We start from the raw sequence: 20187 nt of genomic DNA on the forward strand, positions 1-20187 counted from the left end.
CCCATATGAGATAACTTTATTTCTTCACGATATTTCCATCAGTATTAATATGATAGCTAGCTACCTCTAGCTGTCTTCCATGAACTACAATATGAAAAGCACAAAATGCTAAAAAAGTTTAGAAACACTCCACTTTTTATGAGGCTGTGTTCAAAGGATATAATAGATTCCTATCGGTAGAGCAAACGATGTAATCAATTAACTGTTAACTCTTCTTTCTATTGCTTTTATCCTAAACGGCTTACAATCAAGTAAAATCCTGTAATCACTCAGGTCTTTCTCTTCGGGCAGGATTTCAGCATGCGGACACTCAAATCTAAATCTATGCAGCAATCGCGCAACGAACAAGAAAATCACTCTTTTGGAAAACTTTTCTGCGAGACACGAACGTGTTCCTGTCGAGAAAGGCATGATTCCTTCCACATGCAGTCGCCCCTGTTCATCCAAGAATCGGTCCGGCCGAAAACTAAATGGCTCCCGCCAGTAATCAGGATCGTGGTGAATTCCCCAAAGATTAACAAACACTGTGGTATCCCGAGGGATAAAGAATCCCGCAAGGGATGTATCCCGCGTTGTCGAATGAGGAATCGCCAAAGGATTCTCACTTGCAGATCGATGTAGCTCAGCAATAAACGCCTCCAAATATGGCAAGTTAGGTCGGTCTGAGAACACTGGAAGTCGTGCATTTTTGCCAATGACTTCATCTAGCTCGCAATGTAACCTGGCCTGTACATCCGGGTGTTTGGTGACGTAATAAAGGCTCCAAATGATCACAACTGAGAGCGTTCCTGTGCCAGCTACAAACAGCTCCGAGGCGCTAAAAGTAAAAAAAAAAACATGGGAATTTGTAGTCGACCTGCGTTTATTACTCGCTGGACCAAAGATCTATCTTTTCTGACGATGTTGCTCACCAATTTATTAACTTACACTGAAAGCTAAAAACGTCCAGGAAGGAAGATATGCATCGTTTTACTTGGAACGAAAACGACCTAAGCAGTCGTCGAAGGGTTAATGTGAAAGATCACTTTAGAACAAGTGACTACTTCAGTGGCTGAAAAAAAGAAAGATCTTTATGATCAAAACTTCGATGGTGAGGCTAACTGGTCGGATGTTGTAAACTTTCCTTGTATGCAAATAAGTCTAGTGATGAGCAGGCGGTTTATTTTCGGCGATGATTGAAATGACGCGCCACGTTCACCATGGTTTTTTTTAACGTAATTTCTCTCGAATCGAGGCCCTCGATTTTCGTGTATTTACACACGCGTTATCAAAAATCGTCGTATACGATATAAAAAGTAAATATCCTTAAGAATACTCGACCGTCGATAAAGTAAGGAGTGAAAAACTTTTAGCGAGGAAATCCTGTTTCATGTACAAGAAGACGCTGTGGGAGAGTACATTAAGGCGTCGATGTACTATGCGTGTGTGGTGTTTTTTTAATGTGTGTTAGGGATGTGTGAGTAGTGCAGTAGCGTTGTATATTTTAGGGGTTGGTTGAGATGTTATATTTGACGTCGCTTATTGGTAAGATAATGGCTGTAGTTTGTTAATCACTGAAACTGGTTTCTCATAGAATTTAATTTGAAGTTTGTAACAAAAAATGTTTTTTTTTGGAAGGTAAAAGAGATTTTAGGTGTTGCAGTGAGGTAGTTGTGGGAGTGGTAATTTGGTTATGAAGGGATAGTGTAGTTACAGTCTGATGTGAAGTGGTGGTTGTGAAAGAACTTGTAAATAGTAAAAAACATCCTTATACTTATTTTTAACATTGTTAGGCTTTCTAGTTAGGATTGTTTTTCGGTTTTTTTTATGTTTGTATGGAGAGAACGTGGATAAGGAAAAGTTCATTAACATAGAGAAGCGGGTATGAAGGTAATGAGGGGGTGGGGCTGAAATTTTGTGTGTGTATGTGTGTGTACGTTTGGGGGCTTTGAAAAATCGGTTGGGTCAAGTTGGAGGGCGTAAAATCTCGCTATAGAACTAAGGGCCTGGGTTCTCGTTTCATTTCTCGCGCGTTCAAAACCAAAAATCTCCTTCCTCGGTCTTTCTTTGCTCCGACGCCAAATGGAAACGCTTACTAAGCAGACTACTATGGTCCGGGGTTGAAACACTCACGCCGTGTGCTGCGAGGAGAATTATTTTCCAAAGGAAAAATTTAAATCATTTAATAGTTTGTATCACTCGGTAAACCTTGTTTTTTCAATACGTTTGTTTTCTATTGTCGATCTGTTTGCTGGCATTAGCTGTGGGACGTATTGTAACGAGGATAAACGCTGTGTCGTGACATTTCGCGCGGCAGACTTTCGAGTCGCTTGGCTTGTTTACTTAGCTTGTTTACATTCGCACCTATTGCGTGCCTATAGCAACTTTGGATCAAAACAAGCGATCTCGATTACTCTATTTGGGCGCCGCCCACATAATTAATCGCCTCCTCATTTCTTATCTAATCTCCAAGCGAGAGCATTATTGTTTCTTATACTGAGGGAAGACCGGGAAGAGTACAAAATACCCGAGGGGGCATGATGTAGGCTCATCGCCAACCTTCACACCCTTAAAAGTTTGCAGTGCAAAAAACTCCCGCATCCTGTTGTATACCCTTTTCAAGACTCAAGTCTCAAGACCCTGAAAACCATACCCTGTTTAGCGGCACATACCCGAGGAAGTCCCCCCCCCCCCCCCCCCCGCCTCTTGGGGCTTTCCAACTTCTCGTATTTCGAGTAACTTTTTGTATTCTGAGCAAATTCTAGTTTTCTACCAATTCTATAAAATTATCGGAGCAACCTTTAGTGCTTAGCTTGGCCTTGCTTCTATATTTCACAATGTTGTAGTGGACAATTTATGAATTTCCTGTGAGAAAAAGAGAAAGATAAGGGTCTTAAAATGCATCCAACCGGGCTGCTAGGTCAGCGGACTTTTAAAGAAAATTCAAAATGGCGGAAGAAAATGGTAAGAAGTCTTGATAATTTTATTGGCTCATACTAGAATTTTTACACGATAAATATTAATGCTGATGCGTTGTCTTTACTCATAATTTTTTTTGGTTTCATTTGAGGATAAAGTTATTTAGCAACGCTGGTTACGCTGCAAAAGGGCACAAGGTGCTTGGAAATTTTACTTGTGTTGTTTAATTTGCATATTTTTGCATCAGACGGCGAATAAACTAAGGCGGGCAACAAAAAAAGTTTTTGTTTTGTTTTGTTTTTGTTTGTTTTTTTTTTACAAAAAGCAAATTTTGAGCAATTTTTTAAGAAATTACGGATTTTGTTTGTAAATTTTGAGCAACTTGAGGAAAACCCTAACCCCTCCCCCAAATTTCCAGTGATATGGCTGGGCTGGAGGGCGGGAAAAATTAAGATCTTCCCCCACCGTTTCAAACGCCACCGAAGCCTATAAGTCACTACGAGCGAGTTGGTCATTAACCTCGACAATCACACGAAAAAAAACAGAGACTGTGAATAAAATTAAACATTAATAACAAAACAGCAACGACAAAAGCGACTTGACGCTTCGGACGGAGAAGCCGTTCTTCTTCAGGGGATTGATGACGTCCTAACTTACCTAATTTGCATAATACAGAAACTTGAATATCTCGGAAAAGAGTGCAGATAATGCAAATCGAAAAAAGTTCTTGTTCAGACAAACGTCACTGTTTTTGTTGTTGTTGTTTTTTTTTTATCAGGCTTTAAAGGAACTTAAACATGTTTTGCCCTCGGTAGATATTTTTGGCCCAAGACCTGGTTCCAGAATAAGGATAAGCATAAGCGCATGGGATTAGCCATGAAGGTATTTAATTACCTCTAAACATTGCTTGAGAATATCATTTTGTGTTAGGTGGTCCTAGACTGCAAAACAGTCCGTATTTTTGCGTATTCAAGTGCGCGCGAGCAGTCAAACAAAAGGTCTGGAAAGAGGCTGAAAAGAGTGAGCGAGACTGGGGAGAGGCGCTAAAAATACGCACTGTCCGTTTTGCATACGTTATGTTCGTTCGAATTACCCGCTTCTCCCAGCCACGGGCAATTCTCATTGGCTAAATTTCGATGTAAGCTGTCAACAAACTGTCAAGTAATGTTTCAACGAGTCATTCACAATATCCCGTGACGGTACCGTGATGAATAGATTCCTAAAGCTTTCGCTGAAATGACGGATGTTGATTAGCCTGTTCCAGGCTCCGTGCCTTCCTTTTACTTTCGCGTCTTCCCCACTATCTGAGAGCCTGGAACAGGCTAGATGTTGATCACCTGGATTTGCACGCGCAAGGATTAGGATTTGTTTTAAAATCGGAGCAGAGGGAAGCTTTGGAGTTGCTGCTCACGGGAAAGGATGTTTTCTGTTTCCTACCTACAGGATTTGGCAAAAGCCCTATTTAACAGATGTTTGTTCATGCAAAGAGTCCTTCAAGTTCCGTGCAACGGCCGACCGTCATTGTTATCTCGCCTGTGTAAAAAAGGGAGATCGGAGGACAACAAAAGACTATTACCTCATGCCAAAATACTGCTTGTTTCGATGAATTGTTTTCTCTGTCGGGTAGATTATGCTTTGGAGGAAAACGTTTTGATTGAGCAAATGTGAATTTTGTCCGCTTACTGAACATATTGTTGGTTTTCAGTGTCACGCCATTCAAAATAGATGAAAATAAAAATGAAGACCGTTCAATAGATAAAGTTCAGAATCTGGGAAATGAAAGGAGGTAAATATGCAAAGACCCTCGCCAAGATTCAGGTCAGAGGAATATTTCGTATACGAGATATCCGAAGAAATGTTTTACCCAAATTTATAGAGATTTGTATGGAGACACCATGCTGGTGCTCATCCTGATGAGCTCCAACATGGTGGACGGAAACCAACAGAAACATCTGTTACTGAGTTTTGCTACAAAAACGTGAAATTATTCTTCGAGGAATTCATAAACAATAAAGTAATACATTTTCTAATACATAAACTGTTTAGATAGCAAAAATCCCTGAAATAAGTTATTTTTTTAATCTACATGACCACTCTCTTGGCCGTCATGTAAATGCCGCATCACGCAAAAGCTTAGAAATTCAAGCGTACTCTATCACAAAACCAAGAATCCTTAGCGAAAATCTGTATGAAAATTAGTTTTCAGCTGCCCTAATACATCGTGAAAGTAAAATCTCGGACACGCATATTGATTTTATCTGGTCGGCATGATTTACCCTCTGATAGAAGAGCATTTTCTTTTTTGGCCTCTTTAGAAATGTAAAGCTCTTCATTGCGGCTAATTAAGGGTTTTGGGTTGTTTAATCACAGGTCACCCAGGCTCACTGTTTGTGTCACGTACGGGTTTCATAACATGAGTAGATATAGAGAACATATGGGGCGAAGTTTAGGTCTGGAAATTTGCTAGAAAATGGAAATAAAAATCGATCCACCTTATCTTATCCATCCACCCTTTTAAAAATTGCCGAACTGTGTTTTGAAATTCCACAATTTATCCGAAGCGCCGCTCTTTCGGCTTACTCCCTCTTCTAGGAGCAGGCACAGGCTTTGTTGGCGTACTGCCACTTCCACTCATTTTTGATCCTCGACTATATATACAACCGTATTAAGCGGACACCCTCTATTAAGAGGACAGTAGCCGAAGTCCCCAAATCTATTTCCCTTATTTACTTTAAACGAAACCTTTATTAAGCGGACACCTCTATTAAGCGGACGCAGACACCTAAAAAGTACCTGAAATTGTTATTTCTATTGTTGCCAACCTGTATTAAACGGACACTTGTAATTAAATTCCACCACCCAACATGCCAGACACCGGAAATGCTAAAGATTGCCTCGAATTGTCACCCACACATTTTTCGATTTTTACATTCAAACCCCCCGGGGGGGGGGTACTTTAGGAATTTCTGGGTGGGGATGTGCCGCTGGGACCCTGGAACCCTTAACCTATAACAGGGCTAGTTCAGCTGAATTTTGCTACCCTATACTAGAGTAAACTCCCAAATCCCCCTATCCTAGAGTAGCTGTTTCCCTTGTCTAGATAAAATCCTCAACCAACTGATCATTTTCCGGAAAAATGATACCCTATTCTAGACCCAAACACTCTGATTTATATACCCTATCCTAGAGTAAACTGCCTGAAAACCATACCCTTCACAGCGGCACATACCTATACAACCCATATATGGCAGTGCCCCCCCCCCCCCCGGGGTCAAAAACGTGACTTGACGAACTTATTTGATTATTTTCCCAGTACAGTATTGTTTTCCATTTAGTTTTGTTTGTATAGAGCTTTTTTCACTCATCTGATTTCTTCAAATTTGAGTCGCAATCTATGTTTAAGGTACTATGATCAATTGGTCCACTTTGATGAAGAAATTCATGCAAACGTAATATCGTCATAGTCTCTGGGAGTATTCTAAACGTTTCCACTGTTTATTTGAATGGCATTTGACACCTCATATGTCGTTATCTATTAAAACCTGTATTGGGCGGACACCCTGTATTATGCCCGGGGGGGGGAGGGTACTCCCATACATTACCTATACGGGTATGTGCCGCCCAACGGGGTCGTGATTTTGAAGCTCCTGATTTAGAACGGGGTATCCATTTCAGAGGCGTTTTCTAGAACGGGGTAAAGTAGAACGCACGAAAGCTCCAGTTTTGTAAGCAGCCATTTGAAATTATTAAAGGACAGATTGCTTTTAAAAATACGGTTTTAAATACGGTTTACTGGATACAGAGTCAAGATTCGAAGCCAAGTGCAGACAATAACACGCGCTATTCTCCCTCGCAATCAATCACCGAGTGAATCAAATTTACAAAGAGGGTGGAGTTGTGAACAGATTTTTGACAGCTCGACCACATTTTTGAACCCCCTGGTCGGAACGAACTGTATGGAAAACGGACAGACGGTTTTTTTTCTCGCCTGACACGCCCTTACGGGCGTTTTGAGGCTCGCGTGCTTCGCGCGCCTAAGACTCTTACGCCTCTCTTTGCCTTTTTTTTAACTGATTTTGAGAACAAAACCGACTGTTTTGCAGTCTAAAGTGGTCCTAGCCAAGAAAACTAAAATTTGATTTAACCCTGAGCTAAACTTTCAAGGAACCAGGCCAAATTTAAGCACAGTTGTAATAGCACCTCCTTACCTTGAAATCAAATTCTCTTCCGTCAGTAAATTGCAACCATTACTCCAAAAGTGTTTCAACATAGCGTCAATCGTAGACCGAATGTTGCCTTTTTCGAACGTTGAGACATGCTGTCGGAATCTTCTGTTGAAAATTTCGTCTCTATTTTCTCCTGCACGCCTTGCTCGTTTTATGATCTCGAAAGGAATGTATTTTAAAAAGGGAAACGTATCAATTGCATTAGCTGCTCCTAACGACATTCGAAAGACGTGTACAGCGTCGATTAGAGTGTCAACCTCGCGGTCATCAAGTTTACATTCTTGTCCAAAGATCATGGAAGACAGACAGTTCCCAAATGACTTGTAAACGTTATCCCTTGGACAAAATGGTTCAGCGTGCGATGAAAGAAATTGCTGGCATAGTTCTTCGATATGCAACGACATGTTAGCTTTGTCTTCCGTTGAGCGCAAAGCTGCAGTTAACATCTTCTGTTGTATTTTCCATCGCTCGGAGAAAGTATCAAACGCGATGCCGGAGCCGTTTCGGCCGAAAATGCTTCCCAAAAAATGCGGCGGCCGCGCAGAGAAGTCTTTTGCTTTAGTCAAAAGCGCTTCTCTGGCAATTTCGTAGCTGTTAATGACGACCGCTTTCTTACTGCCCATCTGGATTCGAAAAAGTTTTCCGTACTTTTTCGCCATGTTCGCGAAATCACGATAAGGCTGATCTTGGCTAATCGACAGCAAGTTTCCCAGCACTGGAAAAGGAAAAGGACCCGGTGGAAGATGGCGGTTTTGCCATATCGTAGAAGCGATATATACTTCCAAATAAAGTGCTAGCAGAGTGAGAATTTCGACAAACATGATTGTGAATGACTGGAGATTGCAGACTGGAGTATCAACAAAATCTGTGTAGGCTTCGTTGCAGACATAAATCCTTAAGGTAGACTAAGGTATGGAAGGTGTCGATGTCACGAAATAGTCATAGTCATAGTAATAGTCAGAAATAGTGTCGATGTCACTCTTTATTAGAGAGTCACCTTTCAGCACATTTATCGCTTGAAAATACTGGTCTGTGACCCAGTCACATGCGTCACCAAGGACGTCCAGACTTAAGATTCCCTAAGAGAACACTTTTTCACGTCACGTCCAGGAGGTTAGAGAAAGGCTCTCTTAAACATAGCATTACTCGCAAATCATACCCGGAGCAGTCAATCGATAAAAATCGATAGCAATCAAGTGATTTTTATCGATTGATAACGGAAATCGGTGAAAATCGATAAACTAAATTGCGGTGTCAAATCGATGTTATCGATTTTTCATGATTTTAATGATTTATAACGGTATATATGTCCGACATTGTTATTTTTTTTGGCATAAGTTAAATAGTACAGCTGAGAAAACACATCCACGAGTAACAACTGATCAACAAACATAAAAATAAGAAATGTGGAAACTATTACAGACACAAGATTCTCTCTAAAACCTGACCCTTTTGTACATAATAACAGAAACGGTTCTGATTATTTACATTTGCAGTTCTTACTCATGAGATTGGGATACCTGTGGTTTCACTTTTATCATTCAGATTCCTATTCACATGCGATGATTGGTACATGGAACAATATTCAAGGATCAACACCTTATTCAATGTGTCACTCAATTCACTTAATGATAATAAAATGCAAGGAGTTAGCGGTCACAAGACAAGTATGCAGCACAACACAGACGTAATAATAGAGGGGAGAGAAATGGCAGATTACTTAAGGCCTCATTCTGCATCCATATGGGCTATGTATTTCAGGTAACATGGTCCCTTTTGTTTTAAATATGGCACCAAAATGCATTGACTAAGAAAGCCTGGGAAGACTCAGTACATCGACTAGGAAATAAATCTACTATTGCCATGCATTAATACACGTAACACGACTTGCACGACGACGGAGCATAGTTTGTAACAAAACAAGGTCACCATGAGCCTTGCTTCTATTCAATGCCCATGGTACCTAACCTTTTCTCCCAGGCGAGTAGAAAATCTTAGTTTTTTCAAGAAATTATATGCTGGGGCACCCTGGATGTCACAGGGTTAGGGCCCCGCAGGGCTCCCTTAAATTTTTCTTAGTCAGGCTCACTTAACTGCGATTTTTGGGAAAGTTTCCGCTGAATTTGCACAAGTGAGCCTACTTTCAAGCTAAATTTTACTTAGGCCATCCCAATAAAATGTTTCGTTTCCCATCGCCCTCCCTCTCGTGAAGGTGGGTCGGTCGATCGGGCAAAAAAAAGGAAGAATGAACACATGATTACATATTAAATCTCACGTTTAGTCTGCAAGATATAATCAGACATAAAAAAATGTATATTAACAGGACTATCAAATGTCAAAAAAGGCTGCAAAAACGAAGTATCGATGATAATTTGAGACAATTGTTGTTAAGAAGACAAGATCGTGTGCTTGTAAATGAAAGTACTTGCTTCTTTACAAGTGATTCTGGAATTTTTTTTTTTTTACTTTTCCTGCTACTATCCTATTTCTACGATCCTGGCATGTTTATTTTCCGTTGGAATTCGAATTTCGTGGAAAAAGTTGTGTTGAATGAGAGCATGTCGGCGAAAATGGCATCTCGTGTCTCCTACCTTGTATATTATTATTGTATATAGAGTGAATTTGAACAAATTACTACAAATTATCACGAAACTTCGTTGGAGCAATAAGGACAACAACAATTAACTGCAGAGTAAGTTTCATTGATCTTTATTTAGTACTTCCTAGCAATTTTAAGGATGGTATTTTTACCCAATACAAACACTGTAATTTTACTGGAACCGTACTGTGGTACTATCACAGAGCCTGGGTTACCTGTGGTTTTCCTTTTGGCATGACAACTCGCGTGTTACGCGCAGTTGTGAGCGCGTGCGCGCGATGTCTCGAACCTATGATCTCTCCCCAATCTGTCCTATTCTTGTTCTTCACTCTTATTTATTATTATTATCATGTCGCAGTATAAAACTTTGGAATGCTGTCCACACTATGGGCCTGTTTACATGGAGGTGGGGAACCCCAGGTAGGTGAGGTAACCCTCTTTAGCGGCTTAGGTGGGGTAACCTGTTTATCCATATAATCTCTCATTTTAATTTGATCACGTTTACATGATAGGTGGGGTGACCCGCCATATTTTACCTCACCTACCTGGGGTCCCCTACCTCCATGTAAACAGGCCCTATGAGTAGTATAGGGCGCATAACGTAACCTACACCACTTGAGAAGCTATACTTAGAAGTAAAAAAAGGTCGGTACGAAACCTAATACGATCGTGATATTCATAATGATATGAATCTTTCTACTTAAAAACCCAATTTAGAATATTATTAAATTCTTATACTCTGTAAAACATACGCAAATACATGATGATATAATTATCTCTACCAGAAGCCTATTTAGAAAATTATTCAGTTTTTATACTCTCATTATCTCTTATATACCTAAACGAGGCCATCATAATGTGGTTATCTCTACTAAAAGCTTATTCAGAATAATATCAAACTCTAATACTCTAAAAAATCTAAGTAAAAACATCAGCAAACTTGTGTTTCTAGATTTCTAGAGGAAAAAGACCTAAAAACTGGAGTCCTTAGCGCCCTAATTAAGTATTTATCTTAAATGTTCTGGCAATGTTTAAAGTGTTTGAGATGACCGACTTCTGCATCCGCTCAATAGCCTTATTTATTATTATTATTATTATTATTATTATTATTATTATTATTATTATTATTATTATTATTATTATATTTTTTATTTTTTTTTTAATTTATTTTTTTATTTATATATTTTTTGAGCCAAAATATTGTTATGAAAACACAATACACGTTTTTCTGAATCAGCTTTGTGCAGTAGTCTTTGGACTTCTCGTGTTTGGTTCTTAACGTTTTGGCTGATTAGATCTCTTTTCTAGAGATATAAAGTTTAGTCCTAGTTCTGTATCCTTCAATGACAACGCAATCGTAAGAATTTTCTATCCTAAGAAATTTCACTCTTCGAAGCTTTTCAAAGATTGGCTGCCAACTTGAAGGGAATTTGCATATGATCACCTTTGATTATTGAACCACGCTCTACCTGTAGTCAAGCATATCATTCTGATTACAGCGTAATTGAGCCAATAAACTAAACGTTACTGATCATTTTCACTCCTTTTAAGCCGTGAAAGTTGATCTAAATCGTATGAATGTAGAAGCTGAGGACTCGTAGCCTTTATTGTAATCCTGATGAGGTGCAGGGAGGCTATATCTTTGTGCACGAGAGTACTATTGATTTTGCTATTTTTCTCCTATTTTTTAATAAAGATTCCTATTTTTCCTATTTTCTCAATCCTGAGTTTCCTATTTTCCTATTTTTTTGAGCAACCATGCCGCTGGACACCCTGTGGTATTTCCATCAGTATTAAGATGATAGCTAGCTATTTAGCTCTCTTCCATGAACTACAATATAAAAAGTACAAAATGCTAAAAAAAAAAAAATTTCAAAACCCTGCTTTTTATGAAGCTGTGTTCAAAGAATATAGAATGTTTTCACATGACGTCACGGCAGCCATATTGGTGTCCCAAAACAATGAAACGGCGGCCATGTTGGTGTCCCAAACCAATCCTCTGGGAGTTCAACTCTTTTCTCATGCAAACGCTTTCTGTTGTTCCAATAAATTTTACATAGATGCTGGCCACGTGAGTGAAAACACTCTATAATCTATAATAGATTCCTGTCAGCACAGCAAGCGATGTAATCAATTAACTATTAACTCTTCTTTCTATTGCTTTTATCCTAAACGGCTTACAATCAAGTAAAATCCCGTAATCACTTATGTCTTCCTCTTCGGGCAGGATTTCACCATGCGGACACTCAAATCTAAATTTGTGCAGCAATCGCGCGACGAACAAGAAAACCACTCTTTTGGCAAACTTTTCCCCGAGACACGAACGTATTCCTGTCGAGAAAGGCATGATTCCCTCCACATGCAGTCGTCCCTGTTCATCCAAGAATCGGTCCGGCCGAAAACTAAATGGCTCCCGCCAGTAATCAGGATCGTGGTGAATTCCCCAGAGATTAACAAACACTGTGGTATCCCGAGGGATAAAGAATCCCGCAAGGGATGTATCCCGTGTTGTCGAATGAGGAAGCGCCAAAGGATTGTCACTTGCAGAACGATGTAGTTCAGCAGTAAACGCTTCGAAATATGGTAAGTTGGGCCGATCTGAGAACTCTGGAAGTCGTGCATTTTTGCCAATGAATTCATCTAGCTCGCAATGTAACCTGGCCTGTACATCTGGGTGTTTGGTGACGTAATAAAGGCTCCAAAGGAGCACAACTGAGAGCGTTCCTGTACCAGCTATAAACAGTTCCGAGGCGCTAGAGGGAAAAAAAAGGGAAATTGTAGTCGACCTGCATTTATTACTGAAATATACACTGATTTCAATTAAGGTTGCTCCCGTGAAACGTGATGCATGATTCATGATCCACGTTTCGTAGCCTGCGGTGTATTGTGGTAGATCTTTTTGTAAGCAGGAAGTTTGTGCACGCCTGTGCTCGGCAACTGATAATAATAATACACACAACATTTGTTTGAAAGTACTAACAAACAATAAGAAGGCAGTGAAAGAGAGTTTTCAGCTCAAACAGGTGACGAAATTCTCAAGTGCAAGTGAGCTGAAGAATTTCATTGTAACAAAGAAATTAAGAGCCGCCCACGTGGACAGCCTTGAAATAGGCTTCTACATTCCTCCTTTTTTTACCCCCTTTTTTTCAATCTTTCATCCTTAAAAATACTTAACAAACTCGTAATGTAAAGTTATTTACTTTTCAGCGTTACACAAGCCTAATTTAAAATAGGGACCTTGATTAAGATCTAAGGACGGGGGCGAAAACTCTGCATAAAAAGTGAATTCGCCTTCGATTCTTTAACCTCCATCGCGATTATTCCAACTAACTTCGTTTGTCAATGTAGGCGAACTCTCCTAAGAGCTAAATTCCTAAGAACCTTATTCAGGTTAGAAAAGAGAAAGAAAATTTCGTCGTCTCTTGTTTACGTCCTCTATAAAACGTGAAATAAGGCATTTTCACGTCGTAGTCGTGCGGTGATGGTAATGAAATGTACAAAAAAAAAAGCTGCTGCACGTGAAGAATGGTTGTTTTGCTTTGTTAAACCTATAGTTTTTGTGACGTTCTTGTTGCCTCGCCGTCGTCGGGTTCAAGGTACGCTTCAAGAAGGTCATCCCATCTTCTTTGCGTCCACATCACCCGAAACAAACTTAACTAAGGAAGTAGCGCCTTTGAGTCCATTTGGATATTCCAAGATGAAAACAGGCTTCTTCTGCTTAATACCCACAAAAATGTGGAAACCAAATCGCACTCTAACGGAAGTCTTCCGCGTACGGCGCGGGCATATGACAAACTGAGCTTGCTCACATAATGCACCGCATGTCATGAAACATGGATCATGGATCATGCATCATGTTTCACGAGAATAGCAAACTTTATTGAAATAGGCGTATATTATTCACTGACGTCTCTGGGTTTTCCCCGTAGATAGCAGGGGTCTGGTCAGTCTCCTGCCCGCATTCACGCCAAAGCCCGTGTATTTTGCGATTATAATTGATGCGTGACATCAATTTGTGAGGAAGGAGAAGAAGGAGACGCTACATTATCTTGTTTAGGCTTTACCTTTCCACCTCATTCATGTGGCCCTTCTCAACCGCCGATATTAGCCTCGCTTGCTTTAGCTGCGAGACTCTTAAAATGAAAGCGTGTGTTTCCTTTTGTTTTCGTGTGTGCGCGCCAAAAAAGGAGTTATGGTCCCAGGTGTTCCTAGCGGAGACCGTGGAACCTGGGGATAAGATTGGCGGCGTGACGAAAGCCATGCATAGAAAGCTTAGGAAATATTGATGCGAAACATGTCGAGCAGTTTTCCGGAAAGAATCGGTTGACGATTTCTATCGCTTGAAAGCGTTGATTACTTTGGAACAAGTGATTACTTCAGTGGTCAAAAAAAAAGAAGAAGAATCTTAATGAGCAAAGCTTCGATGGTGAGGCTAACTGGTCGGGCGTTGTAAACTTTGACGGTATGCAAATGAGTCACTGATGAGTCTTGTGATGAGCATGCGGTGTATTTTCGGGGATGATTGAAATGACGCGCCATCTTCATCACGTTTTTTATATAATTTCTCCTGAATAGAGGCCCTTGATTTTCGTGTATTTACAGAAGCGTACTTACAAATCATCCAATACGAAAGTAAATATGCTGAAGAATACTCGACCGTCTATAAAGAAGGGAGTAAAACACTTTTAGCAAGAAAATCGTGTTTCATGAAGAATTGATCCTTTCCTCATTTCTTATCTAATCTCCAAGCAAGTGAGACTTAAAGCTATCAAAAGCGTTCTTGTTTCTTATAGTGAGGGAAGACTGGGGAGAGTACAAATTACCCGAAGGGGCATGATGTTGGCTCATCGCCAACCTTCACACTCTTGAGGGCTTCCAGTACGTGCAAAAAACTCCCCCATCCTATTGTATACCCTGTTCAAGACTCAAGACCCTGAAAACAATACCCTGTTTAGCGGCGCATACCCGAGGGAGTCCTACCCTCGGTCCCTCCCCCAAATTTCTAGGTGGAGGTGATATGGCTGAGCTAGGGGGCGGGGAAAATTAAGATCTTCCCCCACCGTTTCCAACGCCACCGAACCTTATCACTAAGAGCGCGCCCTCATCAACCTCGACAATCACACGAAAAAAGAGAAAACAGAGTTTGTGAATAAAATTACACATTAGTAGTAAAATTAAACAGCAAAGACAAAAGCGACTTGAGGCTTCGAACGGACAAGCCGTCCTTCTTCGGGGGATTGGTGACGTCTTAACTTACCTAATTTGCATAATACAGAAACTTGAATATCCCCAAAAGGAGTGCAGATAATGCAAAACGAAAAACACCGTTGTTCCGATAAACTTTTCCGTTTTTTTTTTTGTTGTTTTTGTTCTGGTTTTTTTTTTTTTTACCTTGAAGGAACTTAAACATGTTTTGCCCTCTGTAGATATCTGTGACCCCAAGATCCGGTTCCAGAATAAGGATAAGCAGAAGCCTGCGTTAATCGTCTTTGTCGAAGATTACAATTTTAATCCATGAGGGTATTTAATTACCCTCCGATTGTTTGAGAATATCATTTTGTGTTAAGAAGTCCTAGACAAGAAAACTAAAATTTGATTTAACCTTGAGTTAAACTCTTGACCATCTTTCGAGGAACCGGGCCCAATTTAAACACAGTTGTAATAGCACCTCCTCACCTTGAAATCAAATTCTCTTCCGTCAGTAAATTGCAACCATCACTCCAAAAGTCTTTCAACATAGCGTCAATCGTAGACCGAATGTTGCCTTTTTTGAACGTTGAGACATGCTGTCGGAATCTTCTGTTGAAAATTTCGTCTCTATTTTCTCCTGCACGCCTTGCTCGTTTTATGATCTCAAAAGGAATGTATTTTAAAAAGGGAAACGTATCAATTGCATTAGCTGCTCCTAACGACATTCGAAAGACATGTACAGCGTCGATTAGAGTGTCAACCTCGCGGTCATCAAGTTTACATTCTTGTCCAAAGATCATGGAAGACAGACAGTTCCCAAATGACTTGTAAACGTTATCCCGTGGGCAAAATGGTTTAGTGTGCGAGGAAAGAAATAGCCCGCATAGTTCTTCGATATGCAACGAGATATTAGCTTTGTCTTCCGTTGAGCGCAAAGCTGCAGTTAACATCTTATGTTGCATTTTCCATCGTTCGGAGAAAGATTCAAACCCGATGGCGGAGCCGTTTCGGCCGAAAATGCTTCCCAAAAAATGCGGCGGCCGCCCTGCGAAGTCTTTTGCTTTAGTCAAAAGCGCTTCTCTGGCAATTTCATAGCTGTTAATGACGACCGCTTTCTTACTGCCCATCTGGATTCGAAAAAGTTTTCCGTACTTTTTCGCCATGTTCGCGAAATCACGATAAGGCTGATCTTGGCTAATAGACAGCAAGTTTCCCAGCACTGGAAACGGAAAAGGACCCGGCGGAAGGTAGCGGTTTTGCCATATCGTAGAAGCGATGTATATTGCCAAATAAAGTGTTAGCAGAGTGAGAATTTCGACAAACATGATTGTGAATGACTAGAGGTTTTAGACTGGAGTATCAACAAAATATGTGTAGCCTTCGTTGCAGACATAAATCCTTAAGGTAGACGGCTAGGTCCGCCCAGGGTCAAGGCTAAAAGGCTTAAGGCTCAAGGTCCTTGAGTCGATGCGCAATGAGTTCACTTTACAGTATCAGTATCTGTCAAATTCCGTCAAATCGAGATTAATATCCGATCCAAAAGATCTGTAGCAACCCCCGAAATGCATCCGACCCCGAAATGATCCCCTATTTTAGGGGTGGCGAATGGTAAAATCCGAGACTCGCCGAGACGCCGAGATCCTAGTTAGAAATCCGAGACTGCGACTCTTTGGTAAAAAGTTTCGAGAGTCAAAAAAAGTAAAAACAAACCATGCAGAAACGAGACTTCGAGACTTATCTAAAACGCTTCCGAGATTTCGAGATCCTGCCAAAATTTTCCGAGACCCACGTTTTTTGAGGTACCATTCGCCACCCCTTATTTTTTTTCGCATCGATCCCGAAATTATCCTCAACTAACTTTTTGAATGGATTGGTCATCCTAGGACTATGGATCGACCAAAATGCACAACATTAATAAATTATAATCTTCACTCGCTCGCATTCTCAGCAATTTTTTAATGACATAAATTTAAAATTGTGCAGCACGCTTTTCTGTCTTTCCTTGCCGTTGTTTTGCACGACTAAAACGTCCAGTCAAAATTCCTAGTTACACATTACAACCGAGCTAAGAAGCGAGGTTACCTCGGTGGCAGATTCATAATCCCGCGCAATGTAGGCAAAAACTCTCAAATTCTGCGTAACCCTCTAAAATTTCCATATTTGACTATCTTTGGGTGTAAGAAAGACCCCATGGCCATATTTGGGCAGTGGCGTCACTGATCTTGTATTTACAACTTGTGATTCGAAATTGGGTGATCCCGTGTGCAGCTGTTCGTTTTCAGTTCAAGAGGCCCTGACATGTGAGCAAGCTTTAAACGACTTCTAGATTTGAAGGGCTATTAGTGCTCTGGTTCGCTTTACAAATTGCGTTTCAGCAGCAACTCATTAAGGAATAGGGTTTTACGCTCCAATTTTTGTCAGAACCAGCTTGTTCTTCGCAGCTCGATTTACATTGAGGTAGCGTGTTCGCTTCTCGACTCAGAACCAGGATTTTCAGTGTCATCTTTTCCTTTGTAAATTATGCGGTAGGTAATCAAGGAATGGGATTGTATTATTTAAAACGTTTATCAGAACCAGCGCCGGTGTTCTTCACAGTTCGATTTACATTGAGCCGGTCCTCACCTGCCGTGAGGAATGCAACGCATTTGAGGACCTTTTGTTTTTTAGAAGTTAAGTTATTTTTGCCTTTGGATAGATTTTTGTCAACCAGCGTGTCCTTTTGCAGCTCGATTTACATTGAAGACAGCCCTAAACTCCCATGAGGAATCAGCAACGAATTTGCGGTTTTAAAGACCATCATTATGAATCATTTTGTCTTTCGATAGACTCTTTGTCCTGTGCCAATCGCTCATTAGATCTTTGTATTTTACTAAAGTTTATATTTTTATACTTCTGATGTATTCCGCCCCATTCTTGCGCTTTTCACACATTTTGCTTCCACCAATTTTTTCTATATGTATATTATCATGCAGAATATTTATCTTATCCTTGATAATGCCGTTGATCGGCGAAAGCTCGGAATTTAATTTTAGTTTTGAATTTTAGCGGTCAAAGACCTCACTTGAACTATATTTTACTTTCTAACGTTTGCAGTTTTGAATTTCCATAAAATACAGGGGCGGATCCAGGATCTTTTTCAGGAGGGGGTGCACTCGTCTCTTGCTCTACTTCAACACCAATAAACCACACAGTTTTTATTTTTACAGAATACCAGTTGTATCAGAAAACCGCAGGTCATCTCAGGGGGGGTGCGCACCCCCTGCACCCTCCCCCTTAGATCCGCTCCTGAAAGATAAGAGCTGACTTGCTCCAATTTACCAACGGAGCTTCAAGCCATGTTGTCATTTTTTAATAGAATGGGAAGCCTAGATGATGTACCAAGTTTTTTCCCTAAAGTTGAGTGCCATCCCTTTCTATGGCGGAATCGAATGTAAACCTCTAAAATTATGTAACAAATCACGAAGATCTGGATAGGCACATTCCACGAAAGATAAACAAATTCGCCTCGTTGGCACTTGCCGGAAGGTACCCCTAGTTTTTATGGAGGAATTGTCGTATATGCTTACCAGAGATTTTGTTTCCTGTTTTCATGTTTTTTTTTTCTTTCACTGCCACTCAATTTCACCTTGCTGGCCGCTAGCATTTCTCATTTTCTCACCGCCGCTATGAAATTTTCATGTTTTTCTTCCATTGAAATTCGTCTCCTTTGCCTTCAATAACTCGCTCTAGGTCTTTCGCTGTTATCTACGTAAGTGTAAACATAAAAGATATCGTCGAAAAAGACACGACTTTGTTTTTTTTTCTCTGTCTCTCTAAACGTTCGGGCGGCCATGCGATGTCCTTCCATACCTGTTTATATTGGTGTGCCTGTGGTGCGGATGGACAGGTAGTCGGGCGGAGGTGAGGTCACGTGACTACCAAAATTTCTCGGATACATAGGTTACCAAATTTTCTTACCAATAGTGCTCCGCTGCGCGCGCGACCTTTCATAGCAAGTTAAGAGGAAACCGAAGGTTTGTTTATAAATCCAAGGTGGCGACCAAGAGGAGGGTATGAGGGGCAAATTTAAAGATCAATTTACAAAGTGAAAGTTACCGCTCAATCCTTGTCATCATGCATTTTTTGTGATGCTTATTAATCAGCGATTAAGATTATACAAGTTTTGTTTGTTTTCCTTAAGTGAGCCATGCAACTCCCCTAGCTGACGAACTATAAACACTAATCGTTGTTTACGATTTCGTAAAAAACTAAGATACCAGTTAGTTGTCATCAACCTCGGCCTTCGGCTCGACTGATAACACCTACTTTGACCTCCATAATTCCTGATATCACAAAAACCTCATCCAATAAGTTTACTAATAATCTGAATGTTTGCTCAACATCGCAAAACCTCTTTCTTTTTTTAAAGGAAAACAATAATTTCAGGCAATCCAGCTCGATGAACTGCCATGAATCAAACTGGTAGCATTTTGAGCTGTAATGAGTGCTACTGTTGGACAGATGTATCAAGTCTTTCAGTCTTTCTTTCAAATGCTTATTAACAAAAAGGTTAAAAAAAGGGAAAATTGGGAAAATTAATAAAACATTAACATTTTTAATTAATAATGCATTAAAGGACAAAAAACATCAGTAGCTTTCGAAGTAACTTTGTCTTGTGATCTTCTTGATCGTGTATATCGGCATTCAATTCATAAGGGTATAATATATGAAAATCGTCCAAGTAGTTTCTAAAATTTCTTCCATACTCTAAGTAGCGTATTACAGACAGCGAAGACAAAGATCAGACCATTGTATCAGATGCTCGCTAAAAAGAGGTTAAAAACAATGGAAAATTCTAAAACCGTCATCCTAAAAAGTGGTCGCGCTAGGAACGGAACCCATGACTTCTGGGTGCTAGGGAATTTACCGTTGCTCTGCCGACTGAGCTACAAGGCAAATTGAGGGTGATTGTGACGATGAATCGCGAAGAAGAAACAACTAGCTCTCATGGTGTGTGGCGCTACGCAATTAGTCATACCACAGGCCAACCACCTTCTGTTCTTGTTGCAGTTGTTGCAACTGAAATCTGAGATCGATCTTTTGTATTCAATAGAAGAAATACATTACGGTGGCTTCAATTTACCGCCAAATCTATCTTTTTGGTAGAAGTAATTAACGGTAAAGGAAGAGGGAAACTTGGTCACGTGGTACAAATTCACGTTTGCGTTTGCCGTAAACGTAACTCTAACGTCCCTTTTTTACACCCAGTGGCAGATCCAGGGGAGGGGCCCACCC

General features: G+C 40.4%; 2 protein-coding genes across 2 annotated transcripts; both read right to left on the bottom strand.

Annotated features, from left to right (window-relative positions):
• On the bottom strand, positions 1-7977 carry LOC140947011 (cytochrome P450 1A1-like). Its single transcript, XM_073396088.1, has 2 exons — positions 7107-7977; positions 1-817 (listed from the first exon to the last, which is right to left on the bottom strand). The coding sequence occupies exons 1-2, from the start codon at positions 7943-7945 to the stop codon at positions 199-201; spliced, it is 1458 nt and encodes a 485-aa protein (XP_073252189.1). The 5' UTR covers positions 7946-7977; the 3' UTR covers positions 1-198.
• A 1944-nt stretch (positions 7978-9921) lies between these two features.
• On the bottom strand, positions 9922-16243 carry LOC140946819 (cytochrome P450 1A1-like). The gene is made up of 2 exons (XM_073395927.1): positions 15400-16243; positions 9922-12476 (listed from the first exon to the last, which is right to left on the bottom strand). Exons 1-2 carry the CDS (start codon positions 16236-16238, stop codon positions 11858-11860), a joined length of 1458 nt encoding a protein of 485 aa, XP_073252028.1. The 5' UTR covers positions 16239-16243; the 3' UTR covers positions 9922-11857.
• Positions 16244-20187: the final 3944 nt, after the last annotated feature.

This window comes from Porites lutea, chromosome 8 (genome assembly GCF_958299795.1).
Source record: "Porites lutea chromosome 8, jaPorLute2.1, whole genome shotgun sequence".
NCBI classification, from domain to species: domain Eukaryota; kingdom Metazoa; phylum Cnidaria; class Anthozoa; order Scleractinia; family Poritidae; genus Porites; species Porites lutea.